The 24,409-nt window shown below is 38.2% G+C and overlaps 1 protein-coding gene across 13 annotated transcripts in view; it reads left to right on the forward strand.

The window, feature by feature from the left end:
- Nucleotides 1-24,409, forward strand: part of GANC (glucosidase alpha, neutral C) — a 70,112-nt gene that overhangs the window by 24,960 nt on the left and 20,743 nt on the right. For 8 of the 13 annotated variants that reach the window (XR_003515738.1, XM_027570582.2, XM_027570583.2 and 5 more), the window contains 10 exons: nucleotides 2,279-2,324; nucleotides 5,322-5,388; nucleotides 6,792-6,888; nucleotides 7,953-8,133; nucleotides 8,355-8,508; nucleotides 14,012-14,247; nucleotides 17,113-17,239; nucleotides 18,079-18,158; nucleotides 20,426-20,569; nucleotides 22,108-22,204. Coding sequence is in view for 10 of the 13 variants with exons in the window: in XM_027570582.2 (XP_027426383.1) it covers nucleotides 2,279-2,324; nucleotides 5,322-5,388; nucleotides 6,792-6,888; nucleotides 7,953-8,133; nucleotides 8,355-8,508; nucleotides 14,012-14,247; nucleotides 17,113-17,239; nucleotides 18,079-18,158; nucleotides 20,426-20,569; nucleotides 22,108-22,204 (1,229 nt within the window). In the remaining 3 variants the exon portion in view is untranslated. Of the gene's footprint in view, nucleotides 1-2,278; nucleotides 2,325-5,321; nucleotides 5,389-6,791; nucleotides 6,889-7,952; nucleotides 8,134-8,354; nucleotides 8,509-11,153; nucleotides 12,330-14,011; nucleotides 14,248-17,112; nucleotides 17,240-18,078; nucleotides 18,159-20,425; nucleotides 20,570-22,107; nucleotides 22,205-24,409 lie in introns of those variants that run through there. The other 5 variants (XM_027570588.1, XR_003515740.1, XR_003515739.1 and 2 more) reach the window with 5 other exon arrangements.

The raw sequence follows: 24,409 nt of genomic DNA on the forward strand, positions 1-24,409 counted from the left end.
AGCATACAGTTCCTGAAAAGACAGTATCTTCAATAAGTAGTGTTGGCTACAGGTATTTACCTAAAGAAAACAAAATACTATTTCAGAAAGATATGTGCACCCCTATGTTTACTGCAGCATTATTTACAATAGCCAAGATATGAAAGCAACCCAAGTGTCCATCCATAGATGAATGGATAAAGATGTGGTATATATGTGTGTGGTGGGTGGTATGTGTATGTATGTACACACACACACACACACACACACACACACACACACACACACTGGAATATTACTCAGCTGTAAAAAAAGAATGAAATCTTGCCATTTGCAGCAATATGGATGGATCTAGAAGGTATAATGCTAAGTGAAATAAGTCAGTGTGAGAAAGACAAATACCTAATAATTTCGCTCATATGTGGAATATAAGAAACAAAACAAATGAACAAATTAAAAGAAAAAACAAACAAAAAAAAAAACCCAGACTCTTAAATATAGAGAGTAAGCTCGTGGTTGCCAGAAGAGAGGTCGGAATGGGGATGGGTAAAATAGGTGAAAGGGATTAGGAGCACACTTACCATGATGAGCACTGAGTAATGTATAGAAGTGTTGAAATATTACACTGCACACCTGAAACTAATATGACATTGTAAATTTTACCTGAATAAAAAATATATTTCAAAAATGAATCTAGGCATAGACCTTATACCCTTCACAAAAATGAACTCAAAAGGGATCATAGATCTAAATGTAAAATACGCAACTATAAAATTCCTAGAAGATAACATAGAAGAAAATCTAGATGACCTTGGGTATGGTGATGATTTTTTAATATAGCACCAAAGGCATGATCCATGAAAGAAATAACTGATAAATTGGGCTTCACTAAAATTAAAAACTAATGCTTTGTGGAAAACAATGTCAAGAAAATGAGAAGACAAGCCACAGACTTGGAAGAAATATTTGCAAAAGATGCATCAGATAAAGGACTGCTACCCAAAATATACAAAGAACTCTTAAAATTCAACAATAAGAAAATGAACACCAAACTTTAAAGTGTGCCAAAAAGCTGAACAGACACCTTACCAAAAAAGATATACAGATGGCAAGTAAGCACATGAAAAGATGTTCAACATATATCGTTAGGAAATTGCAAATTAAAACAAGATTCCCCCCAAAAAATAAAAAAATAAAAGTGAAAAAAGTATGTTACAGTACATCTCTATTTGTATAAAAAGAATTTTAAAGGCAAAACCAAATATATGTTTGAGGACTCATACACTTGTGGGAATGCTATATAGAACAGCAAGGGAATGGTTTCACACAAAATTGAGTAAAGTGGTTACCTCTGAAGGGTCAGGGGAGGAGGTAGATGATGCATTTGAAGAGAGGCACACAGGAACTCCCAAGGAACAAGTCATCTCTGTGGCTTATGTGGGTTCACAGTTCACTTTATATTATTCTTTAACCTCTGAACTTACATTATACCCTTCCATATTCATACTTTATTTTACACTAAAAAATTAATGTATAATGAGAATAGACAATTCACAGAAGAAATAGAAGTACCATTTAATGTATAAAAAGGTAGTTTACAGCTTTAATGAAAGAAATTCAAATTGAAAATGTATTGTCTTTTCTAAAAAAATTTTTTGTTCAAGAAAATGAGTTTTTTCTCTTTAACAAATTACATTCCAGTTTTTAAAATCCTATTTTACAAAATCCATGCTAATCAATGCGTTGATAGGGCAGCTAAAGTAAAAACTTTGAGACTCCATCAGAACACTGTCAGGAGGCAGGAAAGTCTTTTCTAAAATTTTAGATTGGCAAAGATTTTAGAAGTGTATAACATCCAGTATTGTTAAGAATGGGGAGAAATGAGCCCTCAAATCCAACTGTATATGATAGAATAAGTTGTCAATCATTTTGGAAGACAGTGCATTATGTTGCTCTGTACTAAGGTAAAATTGGGTGAGGGCAGCTGTGTTCTACCTTGCTTGCTTATGTTTGTTTCATTGATGGATTATGTATTACATGTATAATAAAAACTGATAAAATTATTTAAGGGTAAACAAGAAAATTCAAATATATTTACATTTTAATAAATCAAGCTGTTGGATTAATGTTCATCATAAATGTTCAATTTCATAAACTTATTTTTGTAATGACATTATTTTTAGTAAGTTAAAAGATATAATTTATGGGGTCTCAAAATTTGGAAATTAAAATCTTTATCATTGAACAAAATTCTGTCAGTCTTCCCATGAGTGAAACAATTTTATTTATATTAAAACAGAGCTGCCAAAGAAAATAAGGAGGACACATCAGTTGATGCTTCTCAGGTAATCAAGATTGAGCAATTTAGCTTTTTTTAAATCTCTTTCACCATCATTACCATGATGTGGAATGTAATGGTTCTGTTCTTCCCTTCCTCTCACAGATGGGTACTTGATAAATACTCTACTGCATATAAATGGGACTACCTATCTCTTTTGCTCACCTTGTCATCTCATTCTTTCATTCATTTGTCTATTCATGTATTCATTCATTCATTCATTCATAAAACAGGTAATTCCTGAGTGCCTGCTTTTGTGCCAGCTCAAAAAATTATGCTAGGCAAGGAGAATCAGCAGTGAGTAAAACAAATCCCAGCCTATCCTCATGAATCTTAGAATCTAATAGGAAAGATGGACACTGACCAAGTACAAGCATGAGGAGTGTTAAAAAGAGTGCCATAGGAGAATATAACAAGGAACTTGACCAAGATGAGGGTCAAGATAGACCTCCTGAAGGAAATGATTTTCCAACAGAAACTGATGCACGGGGATACATTAGCTAGTCAGAAGGTGGGAAAAGAATATTCCGATAGAGGGAATTTCATATTCAAAGACCTTGAGGTAGGAAGGAGCACATTTGAAGACATTTTAAAAATATATATACTTTTTAGTAGGATAAAGAAAAACAAAGGTAAAGGTGCTGTATAACAAGGCCAGAGAGATAGGCAGGGCAATTCTGTGGAAAGTCTTGTAATAATTCTTGCATTCAACAAAGATTTGTTGAGTATTTCCTATATGCCAGGCACGGTTCGAGGAAATGGTGATGTATCGTTGAATAAATCAAAGTCCCTCATTACCGTGGAGCTGGCATTCTTCTATGTCTTGTTAACCTTTTTGGACTTTAAGGGCAAAGGAAAGCCCTGGAAAGGTTGTAAGCAGCAGAGATATGTGGTCTGCTGTCTGTTTTTAAAAGATTATTTTAGCTGAATTATGGAAAATGGGCATTCCAGAAATCTTCTCTTCATCCAAAGCGACATGCATCTTTGAAGGATCCCTGACAGTAGGTATGGCCACCAGGAATGGTGAAAAATATTTCCAGTGCAGTAAGGACATGCTTGTTCCTCTTGAAAACTGACCCATGCTGATGAATATGAGAATATTTCTTCCATTTTCAAATCGAGAAGGACAACTAAGGCATAGCTTCACACAGTTTTGTGACAACATGTCCAATCAGCTTTGGGGAGACCTCTAATTAGATAGCTTAGAGAGGGGGCACCTGGGTGGCTCAGTTTTTAGGCGTCTCCCTTCGGTTCAGGTCATGATCCCAGGGTCCTGGGATCGAGCCCCGCATTGGGTTCCCTGCTCAGCGGGAAGCCTGCTTCTCCCTCTCCCACTCCCCCTGCTTGTGTTCCCTCTCTCGCTGTGTCTCTCTCTGTCAAATAAATAAATAAGATCTTAAAAAAAAAAAAAAGATTTAGATAGCTTAGATAGTGGTTTTGGGTCATAGATGTCCTTGCAAGAATCTGATGAAAGCTATGAACCATCTCTGTACAATAAAATTTCCATACTGTTTGAGGGAGTTCACATACTCTAAAGCCCATCCACAGACCCAAGGATAATAGTCCCTACATTAAGAATGCGATTTAAACACACATGCACATAGAGGCTCACTTTACAGAAGCTTATAATTATGAAGAGACCACCTAGAAATGGGCATGGGGCTCGTTTTTTAAAAGAAACATGCATTTCACACACACACACACACACACACACACACACACACACACACACACACACACACACAATTTCTAGAAAACTTTTTCATTCTACCAGAGAGGAAGAATGAAACTTGTAAAGCCAAGAAAATTCATTAGCTCTACATCAAAAGATTGTGAACCTGAGCAGTCTTGACTTCTCATGTAATTTGGCTAACTGAAGCAGGGTGGAGAAGTACCCATCTCATCCAAAATGTTTGCTTTTTGACCCAAATTATTTGATTCTAATTATTTTGCCTTACATGTTTACAAGAAAAAAAAATTTTTTAAAAATCTGACTTCTGTGAAGACTGCATTTTTCAGTTTTTTCACATCATTTTGGACTATGTAAAGATACTTATATCAAGTAGTGAGGCAGTTCCTCAGAAAATTCAACATAGAATTACAATATGGTCCAGCAGTTTCACTTATGGATATATATCTGAAAGGGAAAGCAGGAACTCAAACAAATATGTGTATGCTTGTGTTCTTAGCAGCATCATTCACAGTTGCCAAAACATGAAAGCAGTCCAGAACCCAAGAGTCACTGACAAATGAATGCACACATAAAATGTGGTATATACATACAGTGGACTATCATTCGACCTTAAAAAGGAAGGAAATTCTGACACATGCTACAAAATGGATGAATCTTGAAGATATTATACTAGGTGAAATAAGCCAGTTACAAAAGGACAGGTACTACATGATTCTAGTTATATGCGATATTTGCAGTAGTCAGATTCATACAGGAAGTAGAATGGTTGTTGTCACAAGCTGGGGAAGGACAGTATGGGGAATTATTGTTTAATGGGTATGGAGATTCAGTTTGGGAAGATATAAAAGTTCTGGAGATGGATGATAGTTGCACAACAATGTGAATGTACTTAATGTCACTTTAACATGGTAAGAATGAAAAAAAATGGTGGTGGGGCCCCTGGCTGGCTCAGTAGAGTATGTGACTCCTCATCTCAGGGTCATGAGTTCAAGCCCCACGTTGGGTATAGAGATTACTTAAAATAAAAAAATAAATAAAATCGTTAAAGTGGAAAATAGTTAAAATTGTAAATTGTATGTCTATTCTACCACAATAAAAAATTATATTCATGTCAGCTGCAGTTCATAAGGAGGATGACTACTAGCGTTTATATAAAACACATCAAATTTGTTACATATACTGACATCACAAACAGGTCTTTTAAAAGATACTTTCTCGGTCTGATCTTTTAACAATCCAAATATGCTATTGTGGTAACCACATTTGTTGCAGTGTATAAACTCAATTTGCTCCTTTTTTTTATGCCATCAGGAAGACCAAGAGGATCTGGGCCTGTGGGAGGAGAAATTCGGAAAATTTGTGGATGTCAAAGTTAATGGTAAAATTGAAATTGGTGTAGTATTAAAGGAGAACCTGCCAAAATGGCTAAATATCGCTACCTAAAATCTCTTGAACCTTCCACCCAAACAAGTGATTTCTGTAAGGGGAACAGAAATCTCAGATTTGGGTCTTCTATTCTTCTCTAATGCACTGCAACAGAGAAATAGTGAATGTGTACCTTTTGTGGGGTATGTAAGAGAAGTACAGTCCTCATGGAGTTGATGGTCTCATGTTAGGGGCCTAGGTCAGCACACTGCTGGTACTACTCAGTATATCAGACAGCCACAAATTCCACATTCTATTCTTATGAGAGTCAGGTGATGAGAAATGAAGTTCTAGAGCTCATTAGCTCCAACATTGCAAGCCATTGGTTCTCAACCTTTTCCAGGCCTCCCCATCATTCACATGAGTATCACATGCCCATCTGTGACATTTCTCACTAGACTTAGTGATAGTGGGTGTTGGGGGTGGAGTTTGTCTCTTTAGGATATACAGTTCAGATACTTGGGGCTTATAGAGTTGGAAAAAATACTTTCCTCCTCCCTCCTACCAGTAGGATAACAGGTCTTCCCTAACACCTTGAGAATTTCTGTTCTAGCATCTATATCTATAGCCTTGCATAATGATCAGGACTGACAACATGTCCAAAATGTATAAGTAGGGGGGCCATCAGGCTTTCCTTTCTGTAATATCATAATCTATTTGACCTTCTCTATAGCACCCCCTTTCCATAAATTCCTTTAAATAAGGACCATTTCATGTCAAATACTTTTACCTAAGAGTGAATTTAAGTCTGTTATTTCTCCTAGTTACTTGCATTTTTCCCATATCTAAAATAATGGTTAAAGGACTTTGTCTCTAGTTTTAAAAAACTTACATATCTACAATCACGGGGAAGGGGTATTTTGAGGAGCCAGGAAAGATCTTTCTGATGCCCTTGACATTATAGTTCCTGAATGCAGTAAGAATAAATGATCATAAGAAGACACCCAGTCTTCTATCTAGTGAAGATTAAAATTGCTCAATATCCTTTGTTTCCTAATGTAAAGAAGCATGTGATACATTTTAGGAAAATTTAGATTAGAAAAAAAATCTAAAGCTTCATAGGCATATTTTACAGATAGAAAAGGAGATTTACCATAAATGACACAGAGAGCTTCAGCACATAGATAAGGAAACACTAATAAGTGACCAGAACTTTGCCTTGAGCATGTTTGTATCCCCACAGTACTGGAATGTAACATCTTACAGAAAAGGCACACATGTGATTTACTGACTGATCAGGGCAAGTTCAGGTCTCTAGATCCCCAGTCTAGTCATCGTGCTACACTCATAGGTAAGTAGGTCTCCTTAATTGATTGTCCCACGGAGAAGCAAAACTCAGTACCCTCATCCCTTCAGGTCCTGCCTCCGTTGGTTTGGATTTCTCCTTGCATGGATTTGAGCATCTCTACGGGATCCCGCAACATGCAGAATCACACCAACTTAAAAATACGAGGTAAAGTGAAAACAAAAATTCTTATAGGATGCTCTGGTTTCTGGACTGGAAAACTTTGAAGGGAAAATATGTGAGCTTTCCGAGCCTGGGCCAGTATGTGCCTAGGCTCTTCCTCCTTGATAATGCTTGTAGATCTTTAAGAACTTTAAGAGCAGTGGTTTTCAATTTTTATCTCTTTTTTTTTTTGGCAAAAAGTTGAGAATTATAAAACTGTAATGCTGAACCTAAAATCTACAGAGGAAGTAAAAATATGGAACTATTATGGTTGAAGTAGGGGAAAGAGCTTCATCACACCACCTCCCCGGCTTTTGCTTTCACCCCTCAAGGCCTCTCTGTGGAACCTGGGAGTTCCTGTGAAAATCACTGTGAAAATCACTGACCTAGAAAAAGACTTTTACCAAAAAAGGACAGTGATTCAGAGAATGGAAAAGTGTGGCATCTCATGTCACCTTTGATTCTTTCAGAGAGATCATTTCAAACTAACACTATTGACAAGTAAATGCCAGAGGCATCAGACTAAGAGGAAGCCAAACCAAAGAGAAACAGAGTCTGATCAATTTGCTGGGTTCAGATGCTGTTTACACAACAGGTCAACAGGGGGGTGTAGTAACAAGTGAATCAGAAATTGCTGCTCACACACCAAGCCAAGCTTTGGGCTCCCCACCCCAATTCAGTTCCCCATCTTTCCCTACTCAGCACTGTGGAAGCGTTAGGACACTATCGGTGATTTTGTTTTAGCAGCAGAGAAATACAAATTTTGCCAGTTATATCTACTGTGCAGTTGTTATTGTGGAGAATTCACAGGAAACAGTCCTCACCTCACAAGAGATCCTCAGAAAAGATATCTAAGATACGAGACCATGCATGCCAGTTGTCACAGGAGGGGATGCCAAAGGAATCAAAGGAGGAGAATCATATTAACTGTGGTTGGATTAGGGAAGTGGTGAGAGTTGAGCCTTGAAAGATGCATAGGACTCAAGTGTTTGCAGGGGAGAATGGAGCTATACTATTCATTAATAATATATTTGTGATTCTAACTGATAGTCCATCTTTGTGTGTCTCAGTGATGGCGATGCTTACCGTCTTTATAACCTGGATGTCTATGGATATAAAATACATGACAAAATGGGCATTTATGGTTCAGTGCCTTATCTCCTGGCCCATAAACTCGGCAGGACTCTAGGCATTTTTTGGCTCAATGCCTCCGAAACACTGGTGGAGATCAATACAGAGCCTGCAGTAAAGGTGAGCTTATGGATCATGGCTGCATGTCATATGTACATAAGAAAGAAAACCAATGTAGTCATAGCTCTGGGCGTTGTAGTGACAATTCTCTGCCACCAAAGTCTTTGCAGTATAATCAGTGAAAGTTAATAATATGTACCTGTTAGTTACATATGGATGATACTTATATACTGTAGGTTAGAGGGAAATTTTTCAGAACTTCATTCCATTCTTTTTTCTAGTACACACTGACCCAGATGGGCCCTGTTGCAGCTAAACAAAAGGTCAGATGTCGAACTGATGTGCACTGGATGTCAGAGAGTGGAATCATTGATGTTTTTCTGCTGACAGGACCTACGCCTTCTGATGTCTTCAAGCAGTACTCATACCTTACAGGTACTTGTGGAAGTGTCAGCCTCTTCTATTATATTTTCTCTATTGCATGTATCATCACTGTAAGTTAATATTTGTTGCACACCATATAGAATTTATATGCTTTTCAAGAAGCAGGCATTCTCCTCCCACCTTCATCCCATTCAGCTTGGTAAAATATTGTACTGGGCCTAGAACTCTCCACTCTCTAATCCCTAATATTCTCCATCTGCTTTCCTTGGAGCCTTTAAGCCCTGGGCTTTCTGTGCGTTTATCTCAGATAATCAGTGTCCCAACCTGAACTTTTCTATGTTCTCTTCTCCATTAAAATATACCACTGGCATTAGCACTAAAGTATTTTATCTTTAAAAGATGTGAAATATCATCTCTGTTGATGCAGAAAAAGCATTTGACAAAATCCAACACTATTTCATGATAAAAACTCTCAGAAGGCTAGGAATAAAAGGAAGCTTCCTCAGTATGATAAAAGGCATTTATGAAAAATCCACAGTTACCCTATTCAGGAGTGAAAGACTGCAAGCTTTCCCTTAAGATCAGAAACAAGACAAGTCTGCCCACTTTCACCACTCCTATTGAACACTGTACTGGAAGTTCCAGCCAGAGAAGTTAGGCAAGAAAAAGAAATAAAAGGCCTCCAAATTGGAAAGGAAGAAGTAAAATTATTTCTATTCACAGATGATGTGATCCAACATGTTAGAAAATCCCAAAGGATCCACAAAAAACTACCAGAGCTAATAAATAAATTCACCAAAGTTGCAGGATATATAAACACAAAATCAGTTGTGTTTCTGTAAACCAGCAATGAACAATCTAAAAAATATTGAGAAAACAATTCCATTTATAATAACATCCAAAAGAATAAACTACCTAGGAGGGGGCACCTGGGTGGCTCCGTCGCTAAGCATCTGTCTTCAGCTCAGGTCATGATCCTAGGGTCCTGGGATCGAACCCCACATCAGGCTCCCTGCTCCGCGGGAAGCCTGCTTCTCCCTCTCCCACTCTCCCTGCTTGTGTTCCCTCTCTCGCTGTGTCTCTATCAAAAAAATAAATAAAATCTTTAAAAACTAATAATAAATAAATAAACTACCTAGGAATATATTTAACCAAGGAGGTGAAAGACTTATACACTAAAAACTATAAAACATTGCTGAAAGAAATTAAAGAAGTCCTAAATAAATGGAAAGACATCCCATGTTCATGGATTAGAAGTCATAATATTGTCAAGATGACAGTACTACCAAAAGCAATCTATAGATTCACTGCAATCCTTACCAAAATTCCAGTGGTCATTTTTTGAAGAAGTGAAAGAGCTGATCTTCAAATTCGTGTGGAATTGCAAGGGGCCTGAATAGCCAAACAATCCTGGGGAAAAAAAGGTTGGAAGACTCATACTTCCCAATTTCAGAACTTACTATAAAGTTAAAGTAATCCAAACAGTGTGGTACTGGCATAAGGATAGACATGTAGACCAAAGGAAAAGAATTGAGAGTCCAAAAATAAACCTATACATCCCCGGCCAATTGATTTCAACAAAGCTTCAAGACCATTTAATGGGGAAAGAATAGTCTCTTAAACACATGGTATTGGGACAACTGGATAGCCACCAGCAAAAAATGAAGTTGGAACCCTACCTAACACCATATAAGAAAAATTCAAAATGGATCAGCAACATAAATATAAGAGCTAAAGCCATGAAACTCTTAGAAGAAAACAGGGGTAAATCATCATGACCTTGGATTTGGCAACAGATACTTAGAAAAGTCACCAAAATCATGAGCAAAAGAAAAAATAAATAAGTTCAGCTTCATTAAAATTAAAAATTTTTGTGCATCAAAGAATATTATCAAGAATGTGAAAAGGCAATAAAGAGAATGGGAGAAAATATTTGCAAATCATGCATTTGATGAGGGCCTAGTATCCAGAATAAATAAGAACCCATACAACTCTACAACAAAAAAAATAATTCTAAAATGGTCAGAAGTTGAATAGACAGTTCTCTAAAGATATACGAATGGATTAATAAGCACATGAAAAGTTCAACATCATGTTAGGAAAAGGAAAATTAAAACCACATGAGATACCCATTAGGACAGCTAAATTTTTTTTAAAAAAATAGAAAATAATAAAGGTTGGTGAGGATGTGGAGAAATTGGAACCTCATTACCTGCTGGTGGGAACATAAAGTAGTTGAGCTGCTCTGGAAACAGTTTGGCATTTCGTCAAAAAGCTAAGCATAGGATTTTATGTGTCAGCTTGCCTAGGTCATGGTATCCAGATATCTGGTTAAACACTAGTCTAGGTGTCACTGTGAAGTTATTTTTTAAGATGACATTATACTGTCAGTACTATTAGTACACCAGTAGACTTTGAGTAAAGCAGATTACACTCCATACTGTGGGTGGGCTTCATCCAGTCAGTTGAAAAACGTTAAGAGAAAAGGACTGAGGTCCTCTGAAGAGAAAGGAATCTGTCTCCAGACTGCCTTCATACTCAAGCTGCACCTTCCCTGGGTCTTTGGTCTGCCAGCCTACCCTGTGGAACTGAGTTGCTAGCCCCAACAATCACATGAACCAGTTCTTAAAATCATTCTCTCTATGTATAAATATACACGTACAAAGACACATCCTATTAACTCTTTTCCTCTGCAGAACCCTAATACACCCAGCAATTCCACTAAAATTGGATGCTTGGATACTTGGATGCCAATGATCATTGCAGCACTATTCACAATAGCCAAAAGATGGAAACAAGCCAAGTGCCCATCAAAGATGAGTGGATCAATAAAATGTGTTAAATACATAAAATGGAATATTATTCAGTTATAACAAGGGATGACATTCAGATACAGGCTGCAACATGAACCTTAAAAGCATTATACAAAATCAAATAAGCCAGACACAAAAGGACAAATACTATATCATTCCATTTACATGAAGTACCTATAATAGGCAAATTCATAAGAGACAAAAAGTGGATTAGCTGTTACCAGAGGCTGGAGGGTGAGATGGGCAATGGAAAGTTATGGCTTAATGGTTACAGTTTCAGTCTGGGGTGATATTAAAGTTTTGGAAATAGCTAGTGGTAATGCTTATACTACATTCTGAATGTAATTAATGCCACTGAATTGTACACTTTAAAATGGTTTAAATAGCAAATTTTATGTATTACATATTTTTTGCCACAGTTTTTAGAAAATGGTAATGTAATATATGCCCAAAAGTTGAATTGTATGCTTTAAGTGGGTGAACTGTATGAATGTGAGTTACATCTCAATAAAGCTGTTAGAAATAAAAGTAATGCAGCATCACTTCTGCTACGTTCTATTAAAAGTCCTTGCATCCAGCCCATGTTCGGGGAAGAGGAATTTGATTCTAACTTTGATGGGAGAAACAACCAAAAATTTATGGACATGGGAAGACACTCATATAGGAAAAAGTACTGTAAAGGTCCACCTACAGGCTCTTTCAACATTGTTATTATGGAGAATAAGCCTAGTTTATAGGAAAATACTTCAAAAACACTGGATCTGCCACCATGTCCAAAGAAATCCAAGTTTTAAGTTTACAGATTATCTGTTGATGAGGATTTAACTCAATCATATCCCTCCTTCTTCTCTCCCAGTATCGTTATATCATCATTTTTGCTTAAGTCAATATTTAGTGTTTATACTTTTCAAATGCTCAAGAGTGTCAGATATTCTATTCATTCTAACTTTCTCCCCAGAGACTTCCTTCCCAGATCTCTCTGTCCTGCCCCCATTGAGGTTGTTTCTCTCTGGGCTCCCTGCACAGCTGTCATCCTGGGAGTTTCCTAAGAAAGTGTGCATTAGAGGTACACTTTTTCCATCTTTGCAGGTACAAAAACATCTCTTTTTCTGCCTTCACCCTTGATTGATCATTTGGCTAGCTAGATTGAAAATTATTTCTCTCAGAATTCAAAGGCATTTCTCTATTACCTTCTATCTTCTTGCTCCAGAATCACTCTGAATTCTGTTTCTTTGTATATGATCTGTCTTTTCTCCCTGAAATATGTTCTGAAATTTCTAATATTCTGAAATTCTGAAATTTGACAATAAAATGCCTTGATATGGATCTTTTTAAATAATTATTGTGTCGGTTATTAGATGTGGACTCTTTCAGTCTTGAGAAATGTGTCCCTCAGTTTTGGAAAACAATCTTTGATTATTCCTTTGATAATTTCTTCCCTTCCCTTTTCTTTTTCTACTGTACAGATTTTATAATCTCCCTTTTTTTTCTGAGGAATTTATGCTATATGTCTAATTTCTTCATACTTTTTTCTTATCCTCTGATTGTTCCTTGTTCCCAATATCTTATACTAGTCTTTCATGGGTGCAATATCTTTTTTCATCTCCCCAAATATGATAATGTTTTGATGTTTACTTTTCTTGTATTGTCCCTGTTTTCTCAGAGATCCTTTTATTGTATTTCTACATGTGGGTCTTTCTCATATTCGAGGATTTGAATAAGATTCTGCCTGGAAGCACTCCAGTACTCGGGTTGGAAAGTGGTCGGGGGGGGAGGAGGTGGTCTTCCATCAGCTAGTGTTCTGGGAGCAGGGGTGAGCTTTTCTCTTATCCGCCTCACAAGCACTCTGGTGAGAGCTTCCCTCACTTTGCTCAATGGTTACCATCCATCCCCTGCCTGCCACCTTCCAAAATTTTGTTGAAATTACTCCTCTCCCATTCTCTTTGGTCTTGTGGCTTTATTCTTTTTTTCTTTCCTTTACTCTGATTTTATTGGGACTTGAGGAGGGGAAGGAGATAAATGCAAGTGGTTGACCAGAAGTCCTCCATGTTATCAGTAAATGTTTTGATAATAATTTGAGTTTTTTTAGTCTTTAGTTTCCTTGCTTTTAAGTCTGTCTCAACACTGCTCCTAATTTTCCTAAAACATAAGTCTGCTAAGGTTACATCTTGCCAAACTTTTGATGACTTCCCATAAGGGAAGATTTAGCATTCCTAGCTTGAACTACAGTGCCCCGTACAAAGTGACCCTCTCCAATTTCATCTTCTACTGGTCTCTCTCACAATGTAACCACCCTAGAATATTTATTTTTCCCTAAATTTATCATGTACTTCTTTGCCTCTGTGTCTTTTCTATGCCCTGTGCCTCAGTGTTCTATCCATTCTCTCTGGTAGATTCCTCCTATTCTTCAAGGTCCAAACCAAGTGTTACTACCTCTATGAAACCTTCCAAGACCCCACACTTTACTGCAGGCAGAATTTATTAACCCCTCTGTATTCCCATAACACTAGGCTGCTACCTTTAACATAGCAGTTATACCTCAGAGCAGAGCAGTTAATTTACATGCCTGCCTCACCAGCTGAATTGTCACTTTCTTCAGGGTAAGGACTATGTTTTCTTCTCCTTGATATGCTAAGTATCAAGCTCAGTGCTTAGACTCTGTAGACATTCAGGAAATGTTTATCATGTATGTAATTATCATTGTGATGGTAGCCAGCTCAGTTGTCATCTTCCCCTTTCAGGCACACAAGCCATGCCCCCTCTCTTCTCCTTGGGGTACCATCAGTGCCGCTGGAACTATGAGGATGAGCAGGACATAAAAGAGGTGGATGCAGGATTTGATGAACATGACATTCCTTATGATGTCATGTGGCTTGACATAGAGCATACCGAGGGCAAAAGGTACTTCACTTGGGACAAGAAAAGATTCCCAAACCCCAAAAGGATGCAAGAGCTGCTCAGAAGCAAAAACCGTAAGGTAAAATAAGCCGACCCTTCAAAACCTCTTAATTACAAAGCACTTGTTTAATTTTTAAAACTTGCCTTGGCACATTAGTGAGGAGAGCCGCCTGATAAAAAATGGCCATGAAAATAATACCATCAAATATAATCGTAACTGTGATAATAGGAAAGCAGTGGTGGAAAGATGGTCCCACCATCCGCCCCTGCCTTAGCTCTCTGGGTCCCCACAGGATAACGGGGCCTAGCATTCAGTCCCGTTTGTTGTGGCCACCCTGTAGGGTTATGATGGATACCCCAAAAGCAAAATGTGGTACTGATGTCAACATCAGTCTCAAGATTGAGGACATCATGTGGACACCACAGGGTCTGAAAAGGTTAATTAGTCACATAGTGAGGCATTCTAGGGGAAGCAGGGCTGGCTTTCAGGCTGGTCTGAAGATGGCTTGAGAGATCTGGGAATGGAGACAGCTCAGCTTTTATGGTGGTTAGAGGGTTGCACTGGGGTGAGGATTCCTGTGTATTCCTGGGGCTTGTGTGGTTTGAACTTCCTGCTGGCACCCAAGGAGGAAGCATTAGGGCTTTCTTTGTCACATGTGGGCAGAAGGGTAAGGGGGGATGGAATGGCTTGAAAGCTCTTAACAGTCAATCAGAAATGGAGACAGATTCTTCATTTCCCATTCCCCTAATTTCTCAATTAATAGCTACCATTTGGCAAGTACTTACTATGGGCCAGAGAGTTTGATAGAACACATTATTCTCGCCAGTCATCACAAAATTAAAAGGTAGATCTTGTTAGCCCATTTTTCAGATGAAGATACTGAGGCTAAGAATAGTTTTGTATTTTGCACAAAGGCATATAATAAGTAGTAGAATAAGAATCTGAACTCTGATCTGCCTGACTCCAGAACCCATGTTCTTATAAGCAACTATTTAGTGAAGCCATCAATCAGATGTTCAAAATGCTGTTCTAAAGATGAGGGAATGCAAAGATGAACTCCTTGGGGTCTTGTAGTGAGTGCGGGAAAGGCAGGTATACAACAACCACAATACTGGGCAATAATATAACACCAAAGAAAGGTCAGGGTCAGGAGTGGACTAGGAGAAAGAAGATTGCATCCAGCTGGACTCACGCTGGGCTTTGTGCATTTTAGATGAGCCCTGAAGGATGAGTCTCTAGCTGAGAAGTGGGGAGGTGGTGGAGACAGTGTAGCCAGAGGCTGAAGCAGCCAGTGGTGTTTGGAAAACAGCGCACAGGTTGGTTTGGTAAGAAAACAAGGCATGTGCAAGGTTTGAGTAGTAGGGAATCTGACCTTATCGTAGGCTGGTTTGTATACATTTGGAGACATTAGAAGTTTTTGAATAAGGGGTTAATATGCAGAATATATGAAGAACACCTACAACTCAACAACCAAAAGCAAACAACCCAATTAAAAAGTGGGAAAAGGACTTGATAGACATTTCTTCAAAGAAGATATACAAATAGTCAACAAGCACATGAAAAGATGCTCAACATCACTAATCTTTGGGGAAATGCAAATCAAAATCATAATGAGATACCATTTCATACCATTAGGATGGCTACTATGAAAAACCAGAAAATAACAAGTGAGGAGGTAGAGAAATGGGAACACTAACCATGGGAATGTAAAATGGTGCAGCCACTACAGAAAACAGTATGCCGGTTCCTTAAAAAATTAAAAATAAAATTACCATATGATCCAGGAATCCCACTTACGGGAATATACTCAAAGAAATTGAAAGCAGGTACTTGAGCAGATATGCTCATGCAGATAAGCCCATGCAGATAAGCCCATGTTCATATCCACACTAGTCACAATAACTAAAAGGTAGACGCAATCCAAGTGTCCCATCAGCAGACGATTGGGTAAATAAAATATAATACACACATATATACAATGGAGTATTATTCAGCCTTAAAAAGGAAGGAAATTCTGATACATGCTACAACATGGATGAAGCTTGAGGACATTATGCTAATTGAAATAAGGTAGTCACAAAAAGATGAATACTATATGATTTCACTAATCTGTAATACCTAGAGTAGTCAAAATCATAGAGACAGAAAGAACAATGGTGGTTGCCCAGGGATGGGCAGAGGAGGGAATGAGGAGTTGCTTTTAATGGGTATAGAGTTTCAGTTTTACAAGATGGAAAGAGTTCTGGACATTGTACAACACTGTGAATATGCTTAACACTCAACTGTACACTTAAAATTGGTTTAGATGGTAAATTTTATATTATGTATATTTTACCACAATTAAGAGTTTTTTAAAGTTTTTGAGCAATGGTGAATTAAACTTTAGTATGTAGAATAAATTTGAATAGACCTGAGGAAGGATGATGAGAAGGTTGTTATAACCAAATAAAGGGTTTTGTGTCTTTGGACTAGGAAGTGATGGCATTAGAAAGGTAGAGACCGTAGAGACACAGAGCTGTGATTACAGCTCTTCTCAAACTTCCTTCCTAAATATACCTGTACCATTGGGTTGGGAAGGTTTGTTTTGTATTTTCTTTAGTGTTTGCTTTTGTCAGTGTTAACCTCTAGATGTCTAGGAGTAAGGATGACTTAATCCTTTATGTATAGCACCCAGCACCTCAGACAGAAGCTTAATAACTGCTATTTTGAGAACATGTATTGGTTAGGCAGCAGTAATTATAAAAGAGCACTGGCCTGGTTTTGATACCAGTTCAATTTCCATAAGCATGAAAAGTGTTAGGGTTTTACTGATGTCTTAAATATTTCAATACTAGTAGTTATTTCTGAGTAAAATTTGAACCCCAAAACTATGATGAAAGCCTAAAAATGAGCGTATAACTTCTATAAAACTGATGAGCTCTTCAAACCTTTATGTCTGGACAGCTTGTGGTCATCAGTGACCCCCACATCAAGATCGATCCTAACTACTCAGTGTATGTTAAGGCCAAAGAACAGGGCTTCTTTGTGAGGAATCATGAAGGAGGAGACTTTGAAGGGGTATGCTGGCCTGGTAAGATAGCACTTTATACACTTATTAATTCACTTGTTTAGTCCCAATTAATGAAGGTTGCATGGCCATCACCCTCATTTCTTATAGATGTCCCTTGCTATAGTGTAAGCACCTTTAAGAAAGAGATGGTATTACCTTCTTTTGTATCTTTCATAACACCTGGTACAGAGTGCTTTGAATACATTTATCAGTCAATGAATGAATAAAAAATAAGCAAGCACTCCATTTCTCTAAGCAAATAAAAATAAAAAGCCAAAAGTGTTCCTGCAGTCTCTCCCCTGTGAATCTTCTGTGCCTTGTTAGCCCATAGTTTTGATTTCCCAGCCTTTCATGAGTGACCTCAGCTGCCTCCAGCAACTCTGGATTCTTCATTTCAGAAATTATTAGTTTAAAGCCATGGTAGAAACCTGAGGACAAAGGGGAATCACCACTCTATCATATCCTGGCACTCTATCACAAAGCCACGTACTGAAGAGACACCCCATGCATTCCTTTTCCCCCTTACACCACTCATCAACACTTCTCTGTTCTCTTTAAGGACAGAAGGGTCACTCTAGGATATTTGCCGTGCTTACTTGGGCTATCTTGGGCCATCAGTGAGGGACAGGCTCCATCCGGATGCTTGTTTCATTGGCCTTCCCCTGGGCTTCTCAGGTTGGAAGATCTACTGATTATCACTGGAGTCCAGCATTGCCTTCCTTCACGTCTTGCATGACCGTGCCTCTACCTCAGCTACCTTACATCTAAGGTGCCCAGTGATCAGCCAGCTTTTACATCTTTACCACATATCCTACCACAAACACCACTGTTTCTCACAGTCTACTCTTCTGCCTCTACAGGTCTCTCCTCTTACCTGGATTTCACCAATCCCAAGGTCAGAGAGTGGTATTCCGGTCTTTTCACTTTCTCTGCTTATCAGGTTTGTTTTTATTCTTTTGCTCTTTCCTAGTTACTTGGAAGGATGAAAGAAGGAAAAACATGATAGGATATAACTACTCTGCTTCATTGAGTAGCTCTTGATAAATACTACTTGGTTGAAAATGCAAGGATAGCAACCACATTACAGACTTTAATGGTGCCAGGAGAGGTGCCATATAAATTATCAAAGGCACAAAAGCTGTGATTTCTACCTCAATCATAATAGACTCTGTGACATATCAAAGTACTTAATAATAGAGATTTATATTTTCAAATTACTACATAAACTTTACACAAAATATTCTATAGCTTAAAAATGATGATAGTGACATATATGAGAATATCTTGCAAAGTATAATGTGACATTAAAAATAAGGTGTAGGGGTGCCTGGGTAGCTAAGTGTCTACCTTCGGCTGGGGTCATAATCTCAGAGTCCTGGGATCGAGCCCCACATCAGGCTCCCTGCTCAGTGGAGAGCCTGATTCTCCCTCTCCCTCTGCCCCTCCACCTGCTTTTGCTCTCTCTCTCTAATAAAAAATAAAATCTTAAAAAAAAATGTGTAATAAAACTTGAAATTAAAAAAAGTAAGTGAAATGATAAATAATCCTTAAAATATTATAAGAATCCCAGAGAGAACCAGAAAGGCCGCTTGTAGAGAACTGTTTTCAACCAATTAGGAGGATGATAGTGATGCCTCATACACATTGAGTTCTTTGCTGTATGCCAAGCACTGTGCTAAGCAGTTTATGTGCATTTTACCGTTTCATCTTCACAAAAACCTCTGAAGTTGGAACTATAATTCTAATCCCACAGATGAGGAAACTGATGGATGGACAAGTTTAAAACCCTGCTCAGTTCACCCGTGTTACTAAGTGCTGGACCTAAGATTTGATCTCAGTCTGTTTGTCTCTCACGCCCAAGTCTTAACCACTAAACTCTAGTTTCTGAGCATCATGTATTAGGACACAGAAAACAACTTAGAGCAGGGATAAATAACACTCGGGTGAAATCTGGCCGTGTTCATTCACTTCCCTACCGTCTATGGCTGTTTTCACACTATATCAGAGTTGAGTTTCTGAAAAAGAGGCCTTATGGTCAGCAGAATTGGAAATATTATCCAGCCCTTTCTAGAAAACATTTGCCAACCCCTGGCTTGGAGAGTGCTACAGGAGGACAGTCAAGGTAGTTAAATATTTGGAAACCATATAGCCTTGTTCATAAAAGTATACATGTTTAGAGATAGTTGAAGGTAGAGTCAAAAGAATACATTTAAGTCTCCCCTAGGCATCTAAATGACTGGCGTGTGGGTGAGGCAGCAGATGTATTCTGTGGCATCCCAAAAGACAAGCCAGACCCACTGAGAGGATGTTACAAGGGGCAGGACTTTCAGAAAGTAATGGAATGAGCTTCCTGAGGGACTCCCTGTCATTGTAGCTAGAGTCAAATGCTGAGAGACCAGGGATTCTATAAAAGGGATTTCAATACCATGTTAACTGACTCAGCAGCCCCTTCCCACTCTCAGTTGAACAATTCCTGTGTAAAATACAAACTCTAGACCATGCTAACAAACAGGTATACTGGCTGCCAAGTCTTTCAAAGTAGGGACACTTGGGTGGCTCAGTCCATTAAGCATCTGCCTTCAGCTCAGGTCATGATCTCAGGGTCCTGGGATCCAGCCCTGCATTGGGCTCCTTGCTCAGCAGGGAGCCTGCTTCTCCCTCTCCCTGCCAATCCCCCGCTTGTGCACTCTCTCTCTCTCTCTCTGTCTGACAAGTAAAAATAAAAATCTTTAATAAAAAGTCTTCAGAGTATTAGAGGGAAGGCAGAATCTTATCGTGGAAAGCTTTAATTGCCCTTAGTTAAGAGTTGTAGCAGATGATGGTTGTTATAAAATCTAACTGTGAACATTCACAACCTTTCCTGTATGGGGGTTCTCCAGAGTAGGTCTTGGAGTGGACTTGCTGGGCAGTGTATATTTCACAGACAGTACCACACAGCATTCTTTCATTCATCGACAAACACTTATTGGGAACCTTCAGTAGTTCAGCTACTGTTTTAGGTGTTTGGGATTTATCAATGAACAAAATGGACAAAATTCCCTGCCCTGTGGACCTTTTATTATAGCATTGGAACAGAAGACAGAACATAGATAATAAACATAGTAATAATACATTAAATGGATTATGAAAGAGGAATAGGGTGGCTATCATATTAACATCATCACTATAGGAGTATTATCATGACCAAAGAAGAAATTTACTTCCTAGGGATCTACTGACATCCTCTACATATGGAACGACATGAATGAGCCCTCTGTCTTTAGAGGGCCAGAGCTAACCATGCAGAAGAATGCCATTCATCATGGCAATTGGGAGCACAGGGAACTGCACAATATCTATGGTTTTTATCAGGTAAGACATCGATAAAGAAGCCACTGGGACTTATGTGCCCTGCCTTTTGGGTTGAAAGTCATTTGTAATAGCCATACTATATTGTTCATTTCTCTTTGTGTGACTTTTCTAACAACTGCAATGGATGTTACAGGTTGTAGCCAATAAAGGACATACTATTTCTTTGCACCTTTTCCTTCTCTAATGAACTTGATGAATTACAGATATTATGAGATTAATGGTAACATAGAAACATCTTCCTTGACAGGAGTCTTTAATAAATGGCATTGAATACCTCAAAATTGGAGTAGGCAATGTATAAATACATAAACAAAAGCAATTAAAACAAATTTTTTGAAATTTCACAAATGGGGGCACCTGGGTGGCTCAGTTGGTTAAGTGTCTGCCTCTGGCTCAGGTCATGATCCCAGGGTCCTGGGATTGAGCTCCGTGTCAGGCTCCCTGCTCAGCAGGAAGTCGGTTTCTCTCTCTCCTCCTGCCCCTTCCCCTGCTCATGCTCTCACTCTTTCTCAAAATCTTTTTAAAAAAATGAAATTTCACAGATGTCTAAATATAGCAAGTCTTATATTCATACCAGGGGGATAAGATTTAGAACATAGATACAGAATTTCAGTAAGTTTTTTTTTTTTTTTAGAAGGCCTTCATTAACTACTTAGCCTTCTCGAAAAATGAAGGGGGGCAAATCGGAGGGGGAGATGAACCATGAGAGACTATGGACTCTGAGAAACAAACTGAGGGTTTTAGAGGGGAAGGGGGTGGGGGGATGCGTTAACCCAGTAATAGGTATTAAGGAGGGCACGTACTGAATGGAGCGCAGGGTGTTATACACAAACAATGAATCATGGAACACTACATCAAAAACTAATGATGTAGTGAATGGTGACTAACATAATAAAATAAAATTTAAAAAAAAAGCTACTTAGCCTTCTCATTAGAAGATGGTAGAATTGTCTTCCATTTGCCAGTCACATCCAAAACATTTGTCAGTCATTTGCCCTGATTGATATCCATGGTTCTTTGTTATTTTCATCCTGTAACTGTGTTCCTAAGGCCCTCCCGCCAACTGGTATATATTCCAGTGGGAGTTGCTGCCTACATAAACACATACTATCTAACTGTGCTTTACTTCCTTAAAAGCCTCTTGCTATAACTGCAAACTACTTTAGAGAATTTTCTTATGTAGGCCAGAGCCAGTCACTTAACCTCTCTGAATGTCAATTTTTTTCATCAATGAAAACGGTCAATCTCAGAGGTTGTTCTATAGATTTTAAGAGAAAATCTCATAAAATGCTTAGCAATAGTAAGTATTGAATATGCTAGCTTATTTAGTATCTTCATTTCTCTTTTAATAAAAGAAAATTTTCCACTCTTGGTAGGGGAATTTAGTTTCATTACATCATGAAAATTATTTGGTGGATTTTCATATTTTCCATTTTATATTCCCAGCTATTTACTTTTTGCATGTTCAGTAGCTTATTAGGGATATCTGCACAATGCCCTAATCATCCCTTTGAAATTTTTCTCCTTTACCTCTGTAGCAAATGGCTACCGCAGAAGGACTGATACAACGATCTAAGGGGAAGGAGAGACCCTTTGTTCTTACACGTTCTTTCTTTGCTGGATCACAAAAGTATGGTAAGGAATGGCTCACATGATCAGAATTAAAAATGTAAGTTAGCAACCTGCCTTTTTTTTTTTTAACCATTTGTGGCATATGTTGCTACTGTTTTGATGCCTTCCTTTTCAGTGGCAGTTGGGAAGGCCTTCGATTGTAGCATGTGATGTGCCCTGAAGTATGCCTTTTGTCCTGTGAGACAGAGTACATCAATTTTATTTTTTTTTATTTTTTTTAAAGATTTATTTATTTATTCATGAGAGACAGAGGAGGGGAGAGAGAGAGAGAGAGAGAAGCAGAGGGGGAAGCAGGCTCCCAAGGAGCAGGGAGCCCGATGCGGGACTCGATCTCAGGACCCCAGGATCATGACCTGAGCTGAAGGCAGACGCTTAACCAACTGAGCCACCCAGGCGCCCAAGTACATCTATTTTAATAAAGTTTAGTTACTTGTTTCCCATTGAAGAAATGGACACTTAGTTGCTGGGAGAATAGCTCAGTTTGTTTGCTGGGATGGTCATCTCTGATTCTGTCTGTTTGATTTATCTAAACCAGGGAAAAATGTCTTCTTAGACATTCCTTCAACCACCTGTTTCACTTAGCAATATGGCTTAAAATAGGTCTGGCTGTTGCTTATGGTCAGGGTCATCTATAACTGGATTCAGTTTACTAGCTAACGCAGATCTAATTCAGATTAACCACCTTCCAGCAGGAAGGCTATTTTAAGTGCCCTGGCCTTGCTAAATAACTGGGAGCTTAGGTCCTAGTTTGAAGAATCCAGTCTTTCCTGTATCATAGACATTATTAGGCTTCTTCCTCCAGCCCTGAAAACCAGCCCCTGTGGCACTCTGGAAAAGGCCAAAATATTGTTATCTCAGGCAAAGATTCATATGCAGGGATGCTCATCACAGCATTACTTCCTGAAACAAAAAAAGAAATAAAATCCAAATAAAGGTTTATAAAAACATGATACATCCGTATGACAATTATAAGACTGTTTAAAATAGTAGCCTTAACTGCATGAGCAAATGTTTGTGACATCATGATAAATGGGGAAAAAAAGCAGAATGCTTAAATGTTTTTGTAGTATATTATCACGATTTTATTTTAAAAAATATAGATGGCAATCTAAATCAGTAAGTTTAGTACCTCGGTGATTATGAGTGATTTTTAAAATTTTTTTCTTTTTACCTATCTCTATTCTCCATATTCTCTACAAGGGTCATTTTTAATCACTAAAAAAAGTCAAGTGTTTTTAATAAAAACACTTCTAAGTAGTTTAAAAATGATGATAAAAGATGTGCATACTAAGTAATCTCTGATCCCTTAAATATCGGCCTACTGCCTAGCCTTCAGTGCTCTGTGTGAAACTATCAGCCTGCCGCAAAGTGTAGCAAGTGACTCATTGCAGAGAACACTACTGTGTCAAGTCTTACGCTTAGACCAATAACCAAAGAGCGCTTCTGACTGAACAACCATATGAGACATGAAAAGATGTGCATGCTTTTACAAGAACTTTCTTTCTTGAAGAAAACGCCACCATGTCGATTTCAAAACCATTTTATCTCATTTGAAGTCAAGGCGAAATTATTAGAGTACCTTTAAAAAAAAAAAAAACAAAAAACAGTCCCTTGTAAAGATTTTTCTTTGCTGGCCATACAACAGCCAAAAATTTCTATGGAAGATTAATACAAAAAATAGCTACCAAAGCTATTTTGGTAGAAGATAGACAAAAATGCTTCCAGACTAATCTAGATTTAGTAAAGTAAGATTTTTTTCTTTTGTGGATCTCTTTAGTGGTATATAATCTATCTTCACAAATTCTTATCTACTATACAGTGATCAAGAGCAGTGGCTTTAGAATCAGACTGCCTGAGCTCAGTCCTGCCTCTACCACATAATAACTGTTACTCAGGGTATATTATAATAATCACTGTTTGCCATATTTCTGTCATCTGTAAAATGAAGTTAAATAGTGTTTACCTGGGCAGCTGGGTGGCTCAGTTGGTTAAGCGACTGCCTTCGGCTCAGGTCATGATCCTGGAGTCCCGGGATCGAGTCCCACATCGGGCTCCCTGCTCGGCGGGGAGTGTGCTTCTCCCTCTGACCCTCTCCCCTCTCGCGCTCTCTATCTCATTCTCTCTCTCAAATAAATAAATAAAATCTTAAAAAAAAATAGTGTTTACCTGGTAGGGTTGTGATGATTAAGTGGGCTACTACAAGCAAAG

This window comes from Zalophus californianus, chromosome 6 (assembly GCF_009762305.2).
Source record: "Zalophus californianus isolate mZalCal1 chromosome 6, mZalCal1.pri.v2, whole genome shotgun sequence".
Lineage (NCBI taxonomy): Eukaryota > Metazoa > Chordata > Mammalia > Carnivora > Otariidae > Zalophus > Zalophus californianus.